The sequence below is a fragment of the Panulirus ornatus genome, chromosome 21 (assembly GCF_036320965.1).
Source record: "Panulirus ornatus isolate Po-2019 chromosome 21, ASM3632096v1, whole genome shotgun sequence".
In the NCBI taxonomy this organism is placed as follows: Eukaryota; Metazoa; Arthropoda; class Malacostraca; order Decapoda; family Palinuridae; genus Panulirus; species Panulirus ornatus.
In genome coordinates this window covers 5,168,464-5,186,381 of record NC_092244.1, presented here as the reverse complement: position 1 = coordinate 5,186,381, position 17,918 = coordinate 5,168,464, and the positions used below count along the sequence as shown (strand labels likewise).

Genomic DNA, 17,918 nt, shown 5'->3' with positions numbered 1-17,918 from the left:
AGTGCCATTGTACAAAGGCAAAGGAGATAAGAGTGAGTGCTCAAATTACAGAGGTATAAGTTTGTTGAGTATTCCTGGTAAATTATATGGGAGGGTATTGATTGAGAGGGTGAAGGCATGTACGGAGCATCAGATTGGGGAAGAGCAGTGTGGTTTCAGAAGTGGTAGAGGATGTGTGGATCAGGTGTTTGCTTTGAAGAATGTATATGAGAAATACTTAGAAAAGCAAATGGATTTGTATGTAGCATTTATGGATCTGGAGAAGGCATATGATAGAGTTGATAGAGATGCTCTGTGGAAGGTATTAAGAATATATGGTGTGGGAGGAAAGTTGTTAGAAGCAGTGAAAAGTTTTTATCGAGGATGTAAGGCATGTGTACGTGTAGGAAGAGAGGAAAGTGATTGGTTCTCAGTGAATGTAGGTTTGCGGCAGGGGTGTGTGATGTCTCCATGGGTGTTTAATTTGTTTATGGATGGGGTTGTTAGGGAGGTAAATGCAAGGGTTTTGGAAAGAGGGGCAAGTATGAAGTCTGTTGGGGATGAGAGAGCTTGGGAAGTGAGTCAGTTGTTGTTCGCTGATGATACAGCGCTGGTGGCTGATTCATGTGAGAAACTGCAGAAGCTGGTGACTGAGTTTGGAAAAGTGTGTGGAAGAAGAAAGTTAAGAGTAAATGTGAATAAGAGCAAGGTTATTAGGTACAGTAGGGTTGAGGGTCAAGTCAATTGGGAGGTGAGTTTGAATGGAGAAAAACTGGAGGAAGTGAAGTGTTTTAGATATCTGGGAGTGGATCTGGCAGCGGATGGAACCATGGAAGCGGAAGTGGATCATAGGGTGGGGGAGGGGGCGAAAATCCTGGGGGCCTTGAAGAATGTGTGGAAGTCGAGAACATTATCTCGGAAAGCAAAAATGGGTATGTTTGAAGGAATAGTGGTTCCAACAATGTTGTACGGTTGCGAGGCGTGGGCTATGGATAGAGTTGTGCGCAGGAGGATAGATGTGCTGGAAATGAGATGTTTGAGGACAATGTGTGGTGTGAGGTGGTTTGATCGAGTGAGTAACGTAAGGGTAAGAGAGATGTGTGGAAATAAAAAGAGCGTGGTTGAGAGAGCAGAAGAGGGTGTTTTGAAGTGGTTTGGGCACATGGAGAGGATGAGTGAGGAAAGATTGACCAAGAGGATATATGTGTCGGAGGTGGAGGGAACAAGGAGAAGAGGGAGACCAAATTGGAGGTGGAAAGATGGAGTGAAAAAGATTTTGTGTGATCGGGGCCTGAACATGCAGGAGGGTGAGGGGAGGGCAAGGAATGGAGTGAATTGGAGCGATGTGGTGTACCGGGGTTGACGTGCTGTCGGTGGATTGAAGCAGGGCATGTGAAGCGTCTGGGGTAAACCATGGAAAGCTGTGTAGGTATGTATATTTGCGTGTGTGGACGTATGTATATACATGTGTATGGGGGGGGGGGCATTTCTTTCGTCTGTTTCCTTGCGCTACCTCGCAAACGCGGGAGACAGCGACAAAGTATAATAAAATAAATAAAAATAAAAAAATATATATATATATATATATATATATATATATATATATATATATATATATATATATATATATATCCCTGGGGATAGGGGAGAAAGAATACTTCCCACGTATTCCCTGCGTGTCGTAGAAGGCGACTAAAAGGGGAGGGAGCGGGTGGCTGGAAATCCTCCCCTCTCGTTTTTTTTTTAATTTTCCAAAAGAAGGAACAGAGAAGGGGGCCAGGTGAGGATATTCCCTCTAAGGCCCAGTCCTCTGTTCTTAACGCTACCTCGCTAATGCGGGAAATGGCGAATAGTATGAAAGAAAGAAAGAAAAGATATATATATATATATATATATATATATATCCAAGCTGAGCTGGGTACTCATTTCCTCGACCAAACCTAAGGAGTGGATGAACAGCTGGCTTGACTGTAGACCGACTGCCATAACTAAGATTCAAGCCTGACATTAATCCAAAAATCACAACTTATAAAGCTAAAAGTATTACCCATATTCTATTAAATCTTCAACTTCACATACCTGTCTATTATCCTCTCTGGCCCAGAGATCCTGGAACCTGTTGTGTATACTGGTTTTGAGCAACACTTGGGAGTTAATACTGCAAACAGAAGCAGTAGTTGTGTCCCCTTCGTTTGCTGTGACTGTCCACTCCCCTATGTTGCTTAAATGTTCTTGTACCTATGACAATTTTGATGAATAAGGAATTACATTTACTTTAATAAAATACAATCTTTGATGCTGCATGCTATTCACATGCATATAACAGTAATTTTACCGATATGGAATACAAACATAGTATATTATTTCATGCTACAGATATATCAAAAAATCTGAAAAGGTGGTCTTCAAATCAGGGTATATTTTGTGAGATGGCCAGGCAAAAATAATTTTCCTACAAAAGTTACACTATGAAGTACACTATAAAGTATATACAGAACAGAATTCAAAGGATAAAAATGCCAATCAAGTAATTTTTGAATGCTGTCTTCACTGGCAGTGGCTTTTACCTTACACAAACAAGGAATGATGCTTCAAAATATAAACAGCAGTGAGGTGATCAAGAATGGGAATAAGCTCAGAAGGATCATCTTGGTGAAAGACAGCAGCCACAGAAATACTATCAGGACACATTTAATGTCAGTTGAGATGCAGACGTAGTGTGAGATGGCAAGATATAAGGATGGAAAATCATCTAAAGTTAAGGGGCTCATATTCTATGTACATGGCAAATGCTGGTCAACTTGCTTCCCTGCAGTTTATGTATCTTTCTTAGTGGGTTGGGTGCATACCTATCAAAATGGGTATGTGGTCAGAGAGTTTGCGCACTGAGCTACAGGTGGGCGTTGTGTACAATACTGATAAGCTAAAACTAATACCTGATGATGCTGGCTGTTTGAAGTTGTGGACTAGGAGTTTGGTTGGAAGTTTGTATAGGGCAAACACATTACAAGGATGCACTTGATTTATGGGTAGTTCCCCTTGGGGGTCGTGGGTGTGTGTTGAGCCATGTAAGATAATAAAAACAGATGAGTATGGGCATGTCGGTCAGGTTCTGCAATTGGGCAAAGTGTCTGGGAGGGCATCAACTTTATCATTATTCTTCTTGTACTTGTTTGACATTTCCAGCAACAATGAGATAATGATGGGAAAAGATGAACAATGGCCTCATTTGTTCACATCCACACTCTGGTTCTCATATATATTGCACAAAAACCAGATTCCTATCCTAAATCAAATCCTAGAAAATATTCCATGATTTTTCCTGAGCTCTTCATATGCCCTAGTTTCAATCCACTGGCAGCACACTGCTCCCTGTATCACTCAACACTCCAATTCATTCTATTCTTTGTATGCCTCTCACCCTCTTCTAAAATGTATCCCCTCTTCTAGTCTTTCTTTGCTCATCCTCAACTTATGTCCAAACCATTCCAGCAAACCCTGGTCTGTTCTCTCAATCTACGAGGCCTCTCTCACACTGTCATCTTTTATACAATCAATGCCTCACACCCACATCGTCTTCAAACTTTTCTTTTACAAACACATCAAACATCTTCTGTTCTTTTGCAGTAAGGGCCCAAAACAAACATCCATACAACATTGCTGGGACTACTACACCTTCAAACATACCCATCTTTACTCCAATGAACACACCTCAGTGCATAGGATCTTAGCCGCCTTTCCCGCTCAATGACCTACTCAGCCTCCATGGTTCCATCACCTCCAGGTATTTAAAGCACACCACTTCCTACAGGTCCACTTCACACAGACTTATTCTTATACCACTATGTCTCATCTCCCTGTTGCATCTCCTCATCTAACTTTTGTTCAAAATCACACTTAGCTTTCCCCTTTCTCACATTCCTAAACTTTGTTACTAGCATTCAGAGTTTCTCTCTTGAACCTGCTCTCAGAACTGTGTCACCTATAAACAGCAAATGATCTGCCTACCAGGCTCCCCCACCCCCAGTAAGATGTAGACCTGCCTGCTGCTTTAAGGCCCATGCATTCATCTCCCCCACATTTAGTATTACCAGATAATCCTAGGACCCCTTTTAAGGGGCTCCTGGACCTTTAAGACTGCACTCTATACAATATCAGGGAAATGATAATCTCCTTTAGGACAAGATGGTCCTTGAGAAGACTGTATTCCTTTTCATCCACTAATCATAACACAAACCCATTGAAGGTGACTTCTCAGTTGTGGTATAACCACTATCAGACAAAGTTTGGTGAAGCCTGTTCCAAACACTGACATTGATATGTGCATAACGGTACAGCAGAACTCTAATTCATAATACATGCTAATTAAACAAAGAAATATAAAAACCTGATGATATGAATACTTTTGTCTAATGGAAATCCATCTAGTCAGTAAAATGAGAGACTGAAGTTATGTACAACATGCATGGATATGTGAATAGAACTAACAATATCCCTGATCACTTACTTCATAAGGAAGATTTACAGCTTTATTTCCTTTCACAAGCAACAATAACTCCCTGCGAAGTTCTTCAGTTTCATGTGCATTCATGAATGAAAGACCATCATACAACCACTGAGGGGAAGAAAATATAACAATACAATTCATATATCTATCTTCATCTTATATGTCTTCCTTACTACCTCATATAGCAATTTGATCAGTGCAAAACTTCCACCATAATTGAATACATTCCTCCAGAATGATAATCTTCTGACTTCATATGTATTCTCTCATCCTGTCCTACCACTTCATATCTTCTCAATATCTAAATCCACACAGACCTTTCCAAGGTCTCCCCTAACTGCTTCATATGCCCTGGTTCACCCCATTTACAACAAATTGCCCTTGTATGCCACCTCATTCCAAAACATTTTCTTATTCTCCCTTAAGTTCATCAATACTTTATCAACACATCCTAGCATTGCTTCCGTGAATACCCTCCACTATTTTCTCCCCTTGTTTCATTTACTCTCACCCTATGCCACTCTTTGCTCATTCTCTCATAGTATCTTTATACACAAGCCTCCTTTCCAAGCTCACACACTTTCCCCACTGCTTCCAAAGACAAGGCATTTCCTCTTTTACCTAAAAACATGATTATAAAAAAAATTCTCTTTGCTTAACAAGGGTATAACAATACCTTATTGAAATCAAAGTTGAATCTCTTGAGAAACTCTATGCTTGAAGTCTGGCACATAAATGTGGAATCAAAGGATAAACATGATTGAGGGCAGAGATAAAAGTTGTAGCTTCTTACAGAGTATGCGTTGACATTTGGAACACCCTGGGGAGAAATATAACAGAGTTAAAATATCAATCAAATATGCCTACTGAGTACCCTGTTCCTAGTTTCACCATATATATCTTTATGTAACGATACAGAATCAAAGATACAAATGCACTGCAGAAATGTGAAGTATGATTTCATATAACATTTCACTTTAGCTGGGCTGGTACAGGATAAGAATCATTCATATACTTCTCACTACTTTATTTATTTATTTATATTTACATTTATTATACTTTGTTGCTGTCTCCTGCATTGGCGAAGTAGTGCAAGCAAACAGACGAAAGAATGGCCCAACCCACCCACATACACGTTTATACATACATGTCCACACACACACACATACATACCTAAACACTTCAACATATACATACATATACATACACAGACATATACATATATACACATGTACATAATCATGCTTGCTACCTTCATCCACTTCCGTCACCACCCCACCACACCCCCCTGGGGATAGGGGAGAAAGAATACTTCCCACTTATTCCCTGCCTGTCGTAGAAGGCGACTGAAAGGGGAGGGAGTAAGGGGCTGGAAATCCTCCCCTCTCATTCTTTAATTTTCCAAAAGAAGGAACAGAGAAGGGGCATAAGAGAGGATATTCCCTCAAAGGCTCAGTCCTCTGTTCTTAATGCTACCTCGCTAACATGGGAAATGTGAACAGCATAAAACAACTCTATCCATAGCCCATGCCTCGCAACCATAAAACATTGTTGAAACCACTACTCCTTCAAACATACCCATTTTTGCTTTCCGAGATAACGTTCTCGACTTCCACACATTCTTCAAGGCTCCCAGGCTTTTCGCCTCCTCCCCCACCCTATGATTCACTTCCGCTTCTATGGTTCCATCCGCTGCCAAATCCACTCCCAGATATCTAAAACAGTTTTTCTCCTGTTTTTCTCCATTCAAACTTACCTCCCAATTGACATGACCCTCAACTCTACTGTACCTAATAACCTTACTTTTATTCACATTAACACTCAACTTTCTTCTTTCACACACTTTACCAAACTCAGTCACCAGCTTCTGCAGTTTCTCACATGAATCAGCCACCAGTGCTGTATCATCAGCGAACAACAACTGACTCACTTCCCAAGCTCTCTCATCCTCAACAGACTGCATACTTGCCCCTCTTTTCAAAACTCTTGCATTCACTTCCCTAACCCCATCCATAAACAAATTAAACAACCATGGAGACATCACACACCCCTGCCACAAACCTACATTCACTGAGAACCAATCACTTTCCTCTCTTCCTACACTTACATCCTCGATAAAAACTTTTCACTGCTTCTAACAACTTGCCTCCCACACCATATATTCTTAATACCTTCCACAGAGAATCTCTATCAACTCTATCATATGCCTTCTCCAGATCCATAAATGCTACATACAAGTCCATTTGCTTTTCTGAGTATTTCTCACATACATTCTTCAAAGCCAACACCTGATCCACATATCCTCTACCACTTCTGAAACCACACTGCTCTTCCCCAGTCTGATGCTCTGTAGATGCCTTCACCCTCTCAATCAATACCCTCCCATGGAGAGAATGAGTGAGGAAAGATTGACAAAGAGGATATATGTGTCAGAGGTGGAGGGAACGAGAAGTGGGAGACCAAACTGGAGGTGGAAAGATGGAGTGAAAAAGATTTTGAGTGATCAGGGCCAGAACATGCAGGAGGGTGAAAGGCGTGCAAGGAATAGAGTGAATTGGAACGATGTGGTATACCGGGGTCGACATGCTGTCAATGGATTGAACCAGGGCATGTGAAGCGTCCGGGGTAAACCATGGAAAGTTCTGTGGGGCCTGAATGTGGAAAGGGAGCTGTGGTTTCGGTGCATTATTACATGACAGCTAGAGACTGAGTATGAACGAATGGGGCCTTTGTTGTCTTTTCCTAGTGCTACCTCACACACATGAGGGGGGAGGGGGTTGTTATTTCATGTGTGGCGAGGTGGCGATGGGAAAGAATAAAGGCAGACAGTATGAATTATGTACATGTGTATATATGTATATGTCTGTGTGTGTATATATATGTCTACGCTGAGATGTATAGGTATGTATATTTGCGTGTGTGGACGTGTATGTATATACATGTGTATGTGGGTGGGTTGGGCCATTCTTTCATCTGTTTCCTTGCGCTACCTTGCTAATGCGGGAGACAGCGACAAAGCAAATAAAATAAATATATATATATATATATACAGATCTTAGCTTTTAATGTCAGCTCATTTCCTAAAAGTATTGTATGGTAATATACTGAATAAGAATAGGGTGAAGTTCACTTGAAAGATACCTTAAAGGCTGCAAGACCAAGCTGACATATTGTGAACTTGCGAATGTTGGAACATAACTTCTGGTATCTCTGCGACCCATCATCAAATAAACTGTAGGGAAAGTTCCACAATAAATAGCTCATCCTGTAACAGTGATATCAAAGACTGAAATGTATTTCACAATCATATTACCTAAAATAATAAAGAATATTTTGCTTTCTTCTCCACTTGATATTCTAGTTTGTGGTCATTTAACTGAACCAATTAACTAGCATAAAGGATACAGAAGAATCAAAATAAAAGCAAAATCGTTAAGAACTGTCACTAAAGGCTTTACGATAACTTTAACTGTAATTCAAGGGTTTCATAAAATGTACACTTTCTGAAGTATGAAAAGCTTTTTTCTCAGGGAAGGTGTCCTGCAGCCTTAAAGAAATCTCTAGGAATCCAGGGAAAGTTAGAAACCTCTTAACCCCCCACCTTCTGCCTCTGAACTCTTTTTAAATATATATCTGGTGTTGGCTTGGCCCTGGACTACCCTTTCAGTGATGATAATGATGTCATCATCCCCTGGCTTTTGGTATGAATTTGCCTCAAAATTCCCAAAGCAAGGACATTAACCCAATGATGGCCGGGGTTGTTTTAAGAGAAAGGTTTTTCAAATGAGAGTGGAAGGTCATGGGGAACAACAACCCAGAAAAAATGCCTATGGAAAACTGCCCCCAAGAGAAATCAGTTTTCATACTTCAAATCTTACATTCCTCTCCATGGTCAGATTGTACCATGAGCCTTAAAGGGATATTAACATGGAAAGGATGAACAGACAAACACTTTCTTAAACAAAACACAGCATTATCTTGTGGCACACTATGGCCCAACTTTTCTAAAGATGGTAACGCCTATGTGACACAAGGTCAGCTCAAGAAATCTAGATTAATATTTCATTAACACACATCTTAGATGAATGCCACACAAGCTAAACTACTACCATTTCAGACAGTAAGAATAATAGTTTACATTTCAGCATCACAAGATAATCAGAACAACAACACTGGAAGCTTAAGATCCAGGTTGGCAGTAATGTTGAATGGCCTGCACTTCATATTCTGTAAATTTTCAGTTGTTAGAAGTTCACAATGCTTACAATGAAAACTAACAGAACTTTGCTTTGTATTTATCATCAAATTTATGTTCTAACCATATTCATACATACTGAGGTATTAAAAAGGTATCCATCATTCCTCTGCTCCATTAGTGCATTCCCTACTTTCATACATAATGTATACATTTACTGGGAGGACCATATCATCCTCTTTCCTTATTCATCACGTGTTCTATTTACAGGGGACTTTAACAAACAGTACTTCACTGTGTCACTCAGTTTTGTAAAAGATTGTCTTATGGACTCTCAAGATGATATGCCACACAATCAGTAAAAAAATAAATGAAAAAACATACCAGTAATTTTCTACAAAATAAAGGAGCACTAACCTGCCCTTAAACACATTATCCGCCAAAAGTCCTGTAAATTCGGTGTCCACTGCAACATATGAAGCTGACTTTAAGTCAGCTAATATTTGTGGGAGAAGGTGGTCAAAGTTATCATTGGTAACATCTACCATTCTTCAGGTATGGTAGACAAAAATCTTGTTTCACCTGTAAACACCATAAATCAAAAATTCACTATGAAAATGATCAAGCAAATTCGTCGCATCATATCCTAAAAGTTCTTGTATCTAAGGATTCACAGTGGCTGCAGTGCATATGCTGAGCTTTCAAAATACACCCTACCTTTGAAAAGTATGATGTAACAAAACCACTGACAACCATTCATGGCTGAACCTCATGCAATACTTAAATATGGAATTCATCAAAGTTCTCTCTCATTTAAAACAAAAAATAGATCTTTCCCAAGAGGATTAATGTCTCTACTTGGGGCAATGCTCCTGTTTCTAGCAGAGTTTATTGTTGAAGGAATGGAGGTTATATTCATTCGTCCTCTAGAATAATACCTTCCTGTCCTGAAGCCCCCAGGCTAGGCGACTACCATCCGGACATGGAAAATCACTGCTTTACCTTTCAGTCAGCTATCTCTTTCTCTCTTCCCCCAATATCAATCAAATTTTACTATTCCTTTATCCAACTGACAAATTAGATGGCATACACTATTATTTATTGTGTACATTTCCGCTAATTTTGTCATTTCACACACGACACAATACTTACTAAAGGGTGTAACTAATACATTTCTACTAGGATAATTTACATCAAGATAAACCTCAACTCCTTGGGGGGGTTAGGCGAAGTTTTCATGAGTTCTGATGACTGTTATTTAAAAAGTATATCACATACCTTTACATTCACCCAACAACTTTCGATACTAAAAACCACTACCACCATAATCCCAGAGAATGGACTACGATTCCAACTCATGCTCAGCAACATAATCACCATAAACTAAAAATGAGATACAATTATTAGGTACTCGTGAAGGCATTACATGCAGGTGTTTGGTACCATCATCACGTCCTACTAAATAAGCAAAGTCATTTAATATCACAAGAGTTTCGATTCGTGACTTCATCGATTATGTGCTATCACTTCTACTGCGTTTTGATGTGAATCTCAAAATCTAAAAGTTGTTTCTTTCGTGCCACTAACATTTATCGGCAATATATCGTTTGTCCCATCGGTGCAGACAGGTCGGCAAGATGACCACTGTGATACAATAATTAGATACGATTAGCACAATGCATGCACGCATTTGGTACCATCACCACCCTTCACTAAATAAAGTCTAAGAATTATAATACCATCCTCTGGCAATTTCACCGACTTACTAACTTTGATTATTCCTCATTTACGTCGATTAACTTTTCAGCTATCTGTTCAAACCCTTTACCAACTTAGTTGTCATGGCAGCGAATGCCGGTAACGAAGAGTACAGACGACTAATATATCCAGCAATCAAAACACTAAAGAACTCAGTAACCTGAAGAAAATACACGTGATTAGTATTTTCCTGAAGCAGTTATGTACAAATGATTATTAATGGAATGCTATGAACCTGTTTGCACCAATTAGATACTGAAATAACTTAGGGAAATAGATATGAGAGCAAGGAAACGTAATTCCATTACGAAAGGTATCAATTTCACCAAATAGAATGTGAAGTTGCTAAAACTGCTGTAAGATGTATGTTGAGAAGAATGCAAATAAATCATTATGGTGCAGATGATAGAGGTTTGTGGAAAAAAGAAATTGAGTTATTTAGAGCAGAATAATTTATCCATTTCTGCCGAATACTAATTTGTAGGGCAATTCTAAGTGAATTTTCAACATCATTCTTAAAGATATTGTAAGTATACATGTTATTCAATTAATACTACAAAATGATTAAAGAAATGCAATTCAATTTCAATCTTAGTTCTAACACGTTCGCTCAATGAGTTCGCTATTTGTTATGTACGTTTGTTGCACATGTTCATTTGGTTTGTTACATGGCCAATATTACAAAATTCTAGTAACCTCGTAATATTAAGGGCTATAATATCAGATTATCTCTGCAATCAGTTGAGCTCCCTTATTTTCTAATGTTTTGGGACGGATACCAGTAAATGAGAGTTCAAGTAAGAGGTCTTGGAACGGGCGATATGTTGGATCCAACTTAGAATTTTCTGCTTTTGTTAAGTCCCTATTATGGTTAGTTCCTTAAATTGAAGAGTTGATCCCACCGTTAGTGTTTAGAACTTTTAAGTCAGATTCTGTGGAAAGATATTAAGTTTGGTCCCATATTTTATTGGGATATGTCTAGTTAAGTTCTAGGTTAGCTCATTAGCCTGGCTTAGTTTCAGACCTTAGGGTAGATCTTGAGTTGCTTATGATAGGTGTTCATGTATTCTGTCTTGTTCATAATTTTTTTGGTTAAGTCCTTGAGTTTGGGCAGGTCCTAGGTCGTGGCCTTAGGACCCACAGCAACAACAAAGAAATCGGTTAAGCTGTTAGTTTATGTTATTTCCTTTATTTTCAAAGGATCAAAGGAATGGGCCACTGGAATTTTCTTCGAATGCTTGGTCATCTGTTCTCAACCATACCTTGCCTTGCAGGTTATAGCTAGATGCATAAAAGCTGAATGAAATCGTCTGGCATTTGCCAGAATAAAATCCCTGAAGTTGGCGGCCACAGAGAGGGACTCCTCCCCTGCAGCAGTGTCGCAAACTCCTTGGTGGGTCCTGCCCATAAAAGTACAAAAGGAAAATATATAGAAAGACTAGAAAGAATACTGCCCATGTACCTCTATCATTTCAAAGAATACTGGGAGCTAGAAATCATCCCCTCCTGTGTTACTTTCCATAAGAAAGTGCAGGGGAATGAGCCACAAAGGATCTTTAACCCTTTTTGGCTCAGACGTGTTCTGAATATTGCCTCCCTCATGTGGAAGAGTGAACATGTATGAAAGAAATATATATAAACAATCAATACTCCTATTTTTATTCAAGTATCTATTTTCTTTATAAGCTACCTTCAGCTCATGAAACATGAAGCTAAGCCCAACAGGAATGCATAAGCAAAAATTTCAATTTTTTTTAGCCCTATTAGTCTGGCCTTAAAAAGAATACCTTCCTTAAATTTGTTCCTTTACCCTCACCTCAGTCACCACAGGTTTTTAAAATATGGGTTTAAACTAGCCTTGTCTCATATCTCAAAATATTTCACAAAGTTGGTTAAACTCATACAGCCTGCAAGGCATTCAAATCCCTCAACAAAGACTAGGCTGCCCTATTATAAAATTAACACGGGTAAACAGGTTACAAGTTCATCTGAAATTTATTTTATTAATATTTATTATAAAATGATTATTTGTAATACAGTAATACTGTGTTACATAAAACATAAATACAGATATCTTTGACACAATTCCTTATTCCAATGTTGTGCATTGTTGAAGATGTTATATTGGGTAGTCTCTAAATTATTTAAAGATCCACATGATCAGCATTATCAATGGAGATCCCTTAGGGAACAAGCTACTGTAAAAATCTTTCAAAAGCACAAAATCCATTGTGTGGAATGTTATTCAAGGAAACAGTAAAAGAAGATAAGCTAAAACACTGAAATGCTTTAGTGCTTGTGGAAAGAAATAAACTGCATACGTTCATTTATTCTTCAAAAGGTACCAGTCAAAACTTTGGATTGTTCCTGAGAGTAAAAGATGGTTCAAAAAAAAAATCAGAACTTTGCACTGATCATTCCTAAGCTACAAACTGATGATAAACTAATTCTTTTCCATTTGGAAGATCTGTCCCCTTAACCTTCTCCACTAAAACAAGGATCCCAGATATATCTTTCCACTGACATGAATATCTCAGACTTTTTCACTTGGATGACCTATGATCTTAATCTCTTTTACTTAAAAACATTTCTGGCCTTTATTTCCATTCAGTTGCAGACCTTATATTTTAACCCTTTTCAATCAATATAGGATCTCTGAATTTCATTACTTCTAATCATACAGAGTCAACATTACCCCTCATTGTATGAGGATGTTAACTCCTGTTTAGCTGAGATTCTCCAGGAGTAATGTTTTCCACCTGGTAAGCATCCCTATCAAAACTATTCTGTCCAGTATTATCTTCACTGATTGAACTGTGAAAGAAAAAATATCACAGACAGAATGGACTGATGGTAAGGTAAAATTCCCTATCCCACACATATCCTGCTTGTTATTTGGTTGTGGAGTGGAAAATTTAACAGGCAGGATGTCATATATAGATTACAGGGCAACACTTATCCAACATGCATGTGGAAAGATAACATGAAAGGATTTAATTTCATACAATCACCCATTACATGGATAACTTAACAAAGATTATATGTGTATACAAATTACAAAAAAATTACCAAAGATAAATCAAAATATTCACCAATTAAACAATAATAGGGCTACTAATGACATTTCCAATTAAAACTTGGTCATTTTCTGTAATTTTTTATTAAATTATACTAAAGCACACATTATTTACTATAGTGCACGTTGAAGAATGCTAAAATATTTCAATTTTCTTAGATATCTCAACAACACACATATTCCTGTTCCCTATCTATTCCTACTATAATCTACATATTCTCCCAGCCAGAAAAACAGAGAGACAGAGATACTAAGGGAGAGGGAAAGGAATTCATTCAGCCTTCTTTTTTCGTCTCCCACGACCATCTTGAGTACTGCCAGCTCGCTTTCCTGACTTGATGTAAAGTCCTCTGGGCCTGCCTTTCTTTCGCTCTGCTCGTTCTTTTTCTTCTAGTTCTTGATTTTCACGTTCAATTAGAGTGATAAGTGTATTGCATCGACGCTGGAGCTCCAACGCTGTTCGACTTTTGATAAACCAATCAAAACGGAACTGAGGTGCAGATCTGGGCAACAAGTAACAAGGCATTAGACAATACTACCATGTAAGTGATTTGCAAGTTTCATGCTATTAAGGTTATTGTCATATGTCCTTACCATTCTAACATAAGACTTCTCCCCAAAACCACCTGAACACATCCATCCTATGACATGAAGCTTCAATACTTATGAAAAAATGCAATCAAATGTAAGACAAAGAACAACAGTTCTATAAAGTTTTCATATACAGTTAAACTTAAAGTTATATATAGCATATCATAACAATTATCATATACCTAAGAGCAAATTTGAAATGTTAGTGATAATGATTTAACTGTCAGTGACATTAAACACCTTGGAATAAACCATTAACTTTCATATCTACTATATTCAAATATGAGTACCTCAAAACCTAATATGTACCAACTAAAATTGTTCCACTTCCTTCCTACACCATACCTGATCTATAATAATCTTTCATCATTTTGGTGACAGCTCATTACATTCAGTGACAGAAGTACTTGGCAACCCAGATTAATGGTAAATGAAAAAAAATCAAACATGTGCCTTCAACAATATTATTTTAATCATAAACAACTGAGAAATGTGTATGTGTTTATGAGAGAAGATAAAGTAGAGGGGCCTGCCTATGCTATCTAGCAGAACTGCAGGAACTTTGTAATGGTATAATTTCAAATTTTAAAATACACATGAAAATGCTACAAGCAAATAATACTATATCAGCAGATATGTGTAGAAAATGACTCAGGCCTTACCTAACAGCTGCTCTTAATTCCTCATAGACGTTCTCCTTATCAAATCCTAGTTTGTGAAGCATACATACAAGGAAACGATCCTCTTCCTCTGTGTAGTTTTTTCCTTTGTTTGTTCCGTATGAGATGCGTAACTGGTGAAATGGTGCTCTATATCTAGCCATCTGAAAGGAGGGTATAATTTCATCATCATCTGCTACTATGAGACCATTAATCTTGACATGCAATATACTATTAGAGACTTTATGATGTGGATATATTCTCAGGGTCAGGCAAGACTGACATATCACTGCTCAAGAATAAATTAACAGTTTTGCCTTCAAAGGTAAGCATATTTGCTTACTATGGTAAAGAACTGGTTATTCTGTTAACAGCAGCTCACAATTAACCTAACTCCTCCTACCTTGGAGACTAACATACCAAGAGAACTGGAATTAAGCACATTATTCTCATTAAAGCCACAACTCTTGCAAATTACTTCATGAATGGAAAATTGCAATCTATTACATCATAAATTTTATTTGCTGATAATATTTCTCACCTTTGCATCAAGTGCCTTCTTGATTGATGCCCTGCGCTGGATTTTTGCCTCACCCCTCTCAATTTGTGCAAGAATACGATCACAATCCTGAAGCTCTGAGCAGCGTTCCCAAAATACAGCTGAATACTCCATCACCTCCTCAGGAGTTTTCCCTTCAACCTCCTGTAAAGTCAAAAAGAACTATATTCTGGACCACATCCGAGACTTTTCATGTAATAAGATACATTTTGTTCATTATCTAAATCAAATATGGAAGAAAAGAAATGTGAGATGTAATAGGTTTTAAAAGGAAAGATAATGAAAAGAAATGTAGGATTGTGGTCATCGAAGATAAAGTTGAGAAAAAAAAAATCTATGCAGAGGGGTGAATATAAGCATGGTGTCATACCTATAAAAATACACATACAGGTGTAGGAAATGTTCGACTTGATAAACCAATCAGAACAGAAATGAGGTGTAGATCCTTATGTAATGTCATAAACTCTCCAATGCTGGAACAATTGTAAAAAATTTTTAGCACAGTATGGAGTTATCATAAATAAGCAAAGGGGACGAATGTGAATGCTCAAATTATAAAGGTATGTCTCATGAGCATACCTGGTTACTTGTATGGTAGAGTGGTGAAAGGCATAAATGTCATGCACAGGAAACGATTCTGGAAAAATGACATGGATTTATGAGTTGTGCAGGAGGGGATCAAATGTTTACCTGAAGAATTTGTGAAAAATACTTAGAAAAAGAGAGGAGTTTGTGTTTGACATCTGTGGATCCAGAGAAAACACATGATAGGGAGATTACATATGCCTTATAGAAGGCTATCTGAAGCATAGGGGTTTTAATAAAAAGAGTAAGGTGTATGTGCGAGAGAATGGTTCTAAGTGAAATTGGGTCTCCATTGAGGCAGAGTGATTGGGTGGTGGGGGGTAAATATTATGCTAGGGGTAGGGGAACCTGAGAGATGGGTTTGTTTCTGTTGTCAAAAAAGCTCTGGTGGCAAACTCGAGAAACTGCTGAGGCTAGTGTCTAAGTATGGGTGAGAGAGTGAAAGGAGTCAGTTGAGAAACAGGTTGGTTTGAGTGTGACTTTCAATGGAGAGAACTTGGAAGAAATAGTGTGTTTTAAATACCAGGGAGTGGAAGTATGGGAGCATTATCATTAATTGGGTGAGAGGTCATTTGTCCTGGGTGCTTTAAGGAGTGTGTGGAAAGAGGCGAGGGAAGGTATATATGTTTGCTGGGAAAGTAGTCCCAGTGGTGCAGTACAGATGAGAGGCAGACCCTAAATACGAAAGTAAGGGAGAGGGAGACTGCTTGGAAATGAAGTGCTTAAGGAGAAAATGTGGAGTGAGGATGGATGACTGAGTATGAAATGAGAGAGAGCAAAAGAAGATATGCTGAAATGGTTAGGAGATATGGATAGGATAATGGATAAGAGGCTCACTAAGAGTGTACACCTGAAAGAAGTGGAGGAAAAAAGGTGAAGACTCCACTGCTGATGGGAGAATGAAGTTAAAGATGCTTTCAGTGATCAGAGCCAGAACATGTGGAAAGATATGGGGTATGAATGGGATAGTGACTGAGTGATGTGGTATACAAGGGACAATGTACTGTCAGTAGGCTGCATTGGGACATGCTTATGAATTTTGCACTGAGATGTGCTAAGGTTTGTTTGTGTCAGTCAAATCATCTTTGTGTCATCTTCTGACTGGCCAAAGGTGGATCAAATAAGAATGAGATGCCAATACCATAGATGAATGGACAACAAAGGGTAGAACGGCCAGCAGTTCACACAAGACACCACGGGCAGGAAGGTCCTACCACCTGAGTTTCTTGGAGAATGTCTCAAAAAATCACAGGCTAGTAAGAGCAATCCATAGGGGAAAAAGAGTATACACATATTGTAATTACACTTAAAACTTACCTTGGCAATGTTTTCAATGTCATCTCGGCCATATTTTTCATTGGCCTTTATGAACTGGTTGAAGTCTCGCTTACTCCAATTAAGGAAACCCTGTGTAAGAAGATGATCTCGTTCCTCCATCTCCTCCTCTGTAACTGGCTCTGCTTCATCAATCTTTTGTTGTTCCTCCCTCTGGATGCGAGCAGCTTCTCCCATGAATTCAGGATTCTTGGGTACCTGCAACAAAGAAATTAGTCATTGCAAGAATTACATTGTAAATTCCTTCGTGCTCCACATGTGCCATGTGCACAGGGATTGGCTCCTACTGTTCCAATGGATATATCATGTTTCAATCCCATAATGTTATCAAGAAGGTCAAAAATTCCTTCCTGCTCCACATGTCATGTGCACAGGGATTGGCTCCTACTGTTCCAATGGATATATCATGTTTCAATCACATAATGATATTAAGGTCGAAAATAATTGCACAGTGAAAGTACAATGCATATCTTTTAATCCTGTAAAAGGCCCTTTTTAATTTCAAAGTAAACAAGGTTTACAATCTTATAAAAATTTCAATATAGAATACTATTCTTTCATACTTTGGAATATCAATATAATACCTATTAATAAATATATATCATAAAATCCTTTATATAATAATATGATACTATACATATGTAATCCAGCTCCTTAACTTCTCTACAGAGACA

The 17,918-nt window shown here is 38.3% G+C and overlaps 2 protein-coding genes across 10 annotated transcripts in view; both read right to left on the bottom strand.

Moving 5' to 3' along the window:
• Positions 1 to 10,581, bottom strand: part of LOC139756295 (pre-piRNA 3'-exonuclease trimmer-like) — a 35,429-nt gene extending 24,848 nt beyond the window's left edge. For 3 of the 6 annotated variants that reach the window (XR_011714307.1, XM_071675565.1, XM_071675561.1), the window contains exons 1-6: positions 10,452 to 10,581; positions 9,099 to 9,263; positions 7,628 to 7,718; positions 5,163 to 5,306; positions 4,487 to 4,594; positions 2,059 to 2,217 (exon numbers count right to left, since the gene is read on the bottom strand). Coding sequence is in view for 5 of the 6 variants with exons in the window: in XM_071675565.1 (XP_071531666.1) it covers positions 2,059 to 2,217; positions 4,487 to 4,594; positions 5,163 to 5,306; positions 7,628 to 7,718; positions 9,099 to 9,229 (633 nt within the window). In the remaining variant the exon portion in view is untranslated. Of the gene's footprint in view, positions 1 to 2,058; positions 2,218 to 4,486; positions 4,595 to 5,162; positions 5,307 to 7,627; positions 7,719 to 9,098; positions 9,264 to 10,268; positions 10,375 to 10,447 lie in introns of those variants that run through there. The other 3 variants (XM_071675566.1, XM_071675563.1, XM_071675564.1) reach the window with 2 other exon arrangements.
• A 1,841-nt stretch (positions 10,582 to 12,422) lies between these two features.
• Positions 12,423 to 17,918, bottom strand: part of LOC139756293 (SWI/SNF-related matrix-associated actin-dependent regulator of chromatin subfamily A member 5-like) — a 51,710-nt gene continuing 46,214 nt past the window's right edge. For all 4 annotated transcript variants that reach the window (XM_071675555.1, XM_071675556.1, XM_071675557.1 and 1 more), the window contains 4 exons: positions 17,227 to 17,442; positions 15,307 to 15,468; positions 14,769 to 14,929; positions 12,423 to 14,018 (listed from right to left, as the gene is read on the bottom strand). In XM_071675555.1, coding sequence (XP_071531656.1) covers positions 13,787 to 14,018; positions 14,769 to 14,929; positions 15,307 to 15,468; positions 17,227 to 17,442 — 771 coding nt within the window. In that variant the 3' untranslated portion in view covers positions 12,423 to 13,786. The remainder of the gene's footprint in view (positions 14,019 to 14,768; positions 14,930 to 15,306; positions 15,469 to 17,226; positions 17,443 to 17,918) is intronic.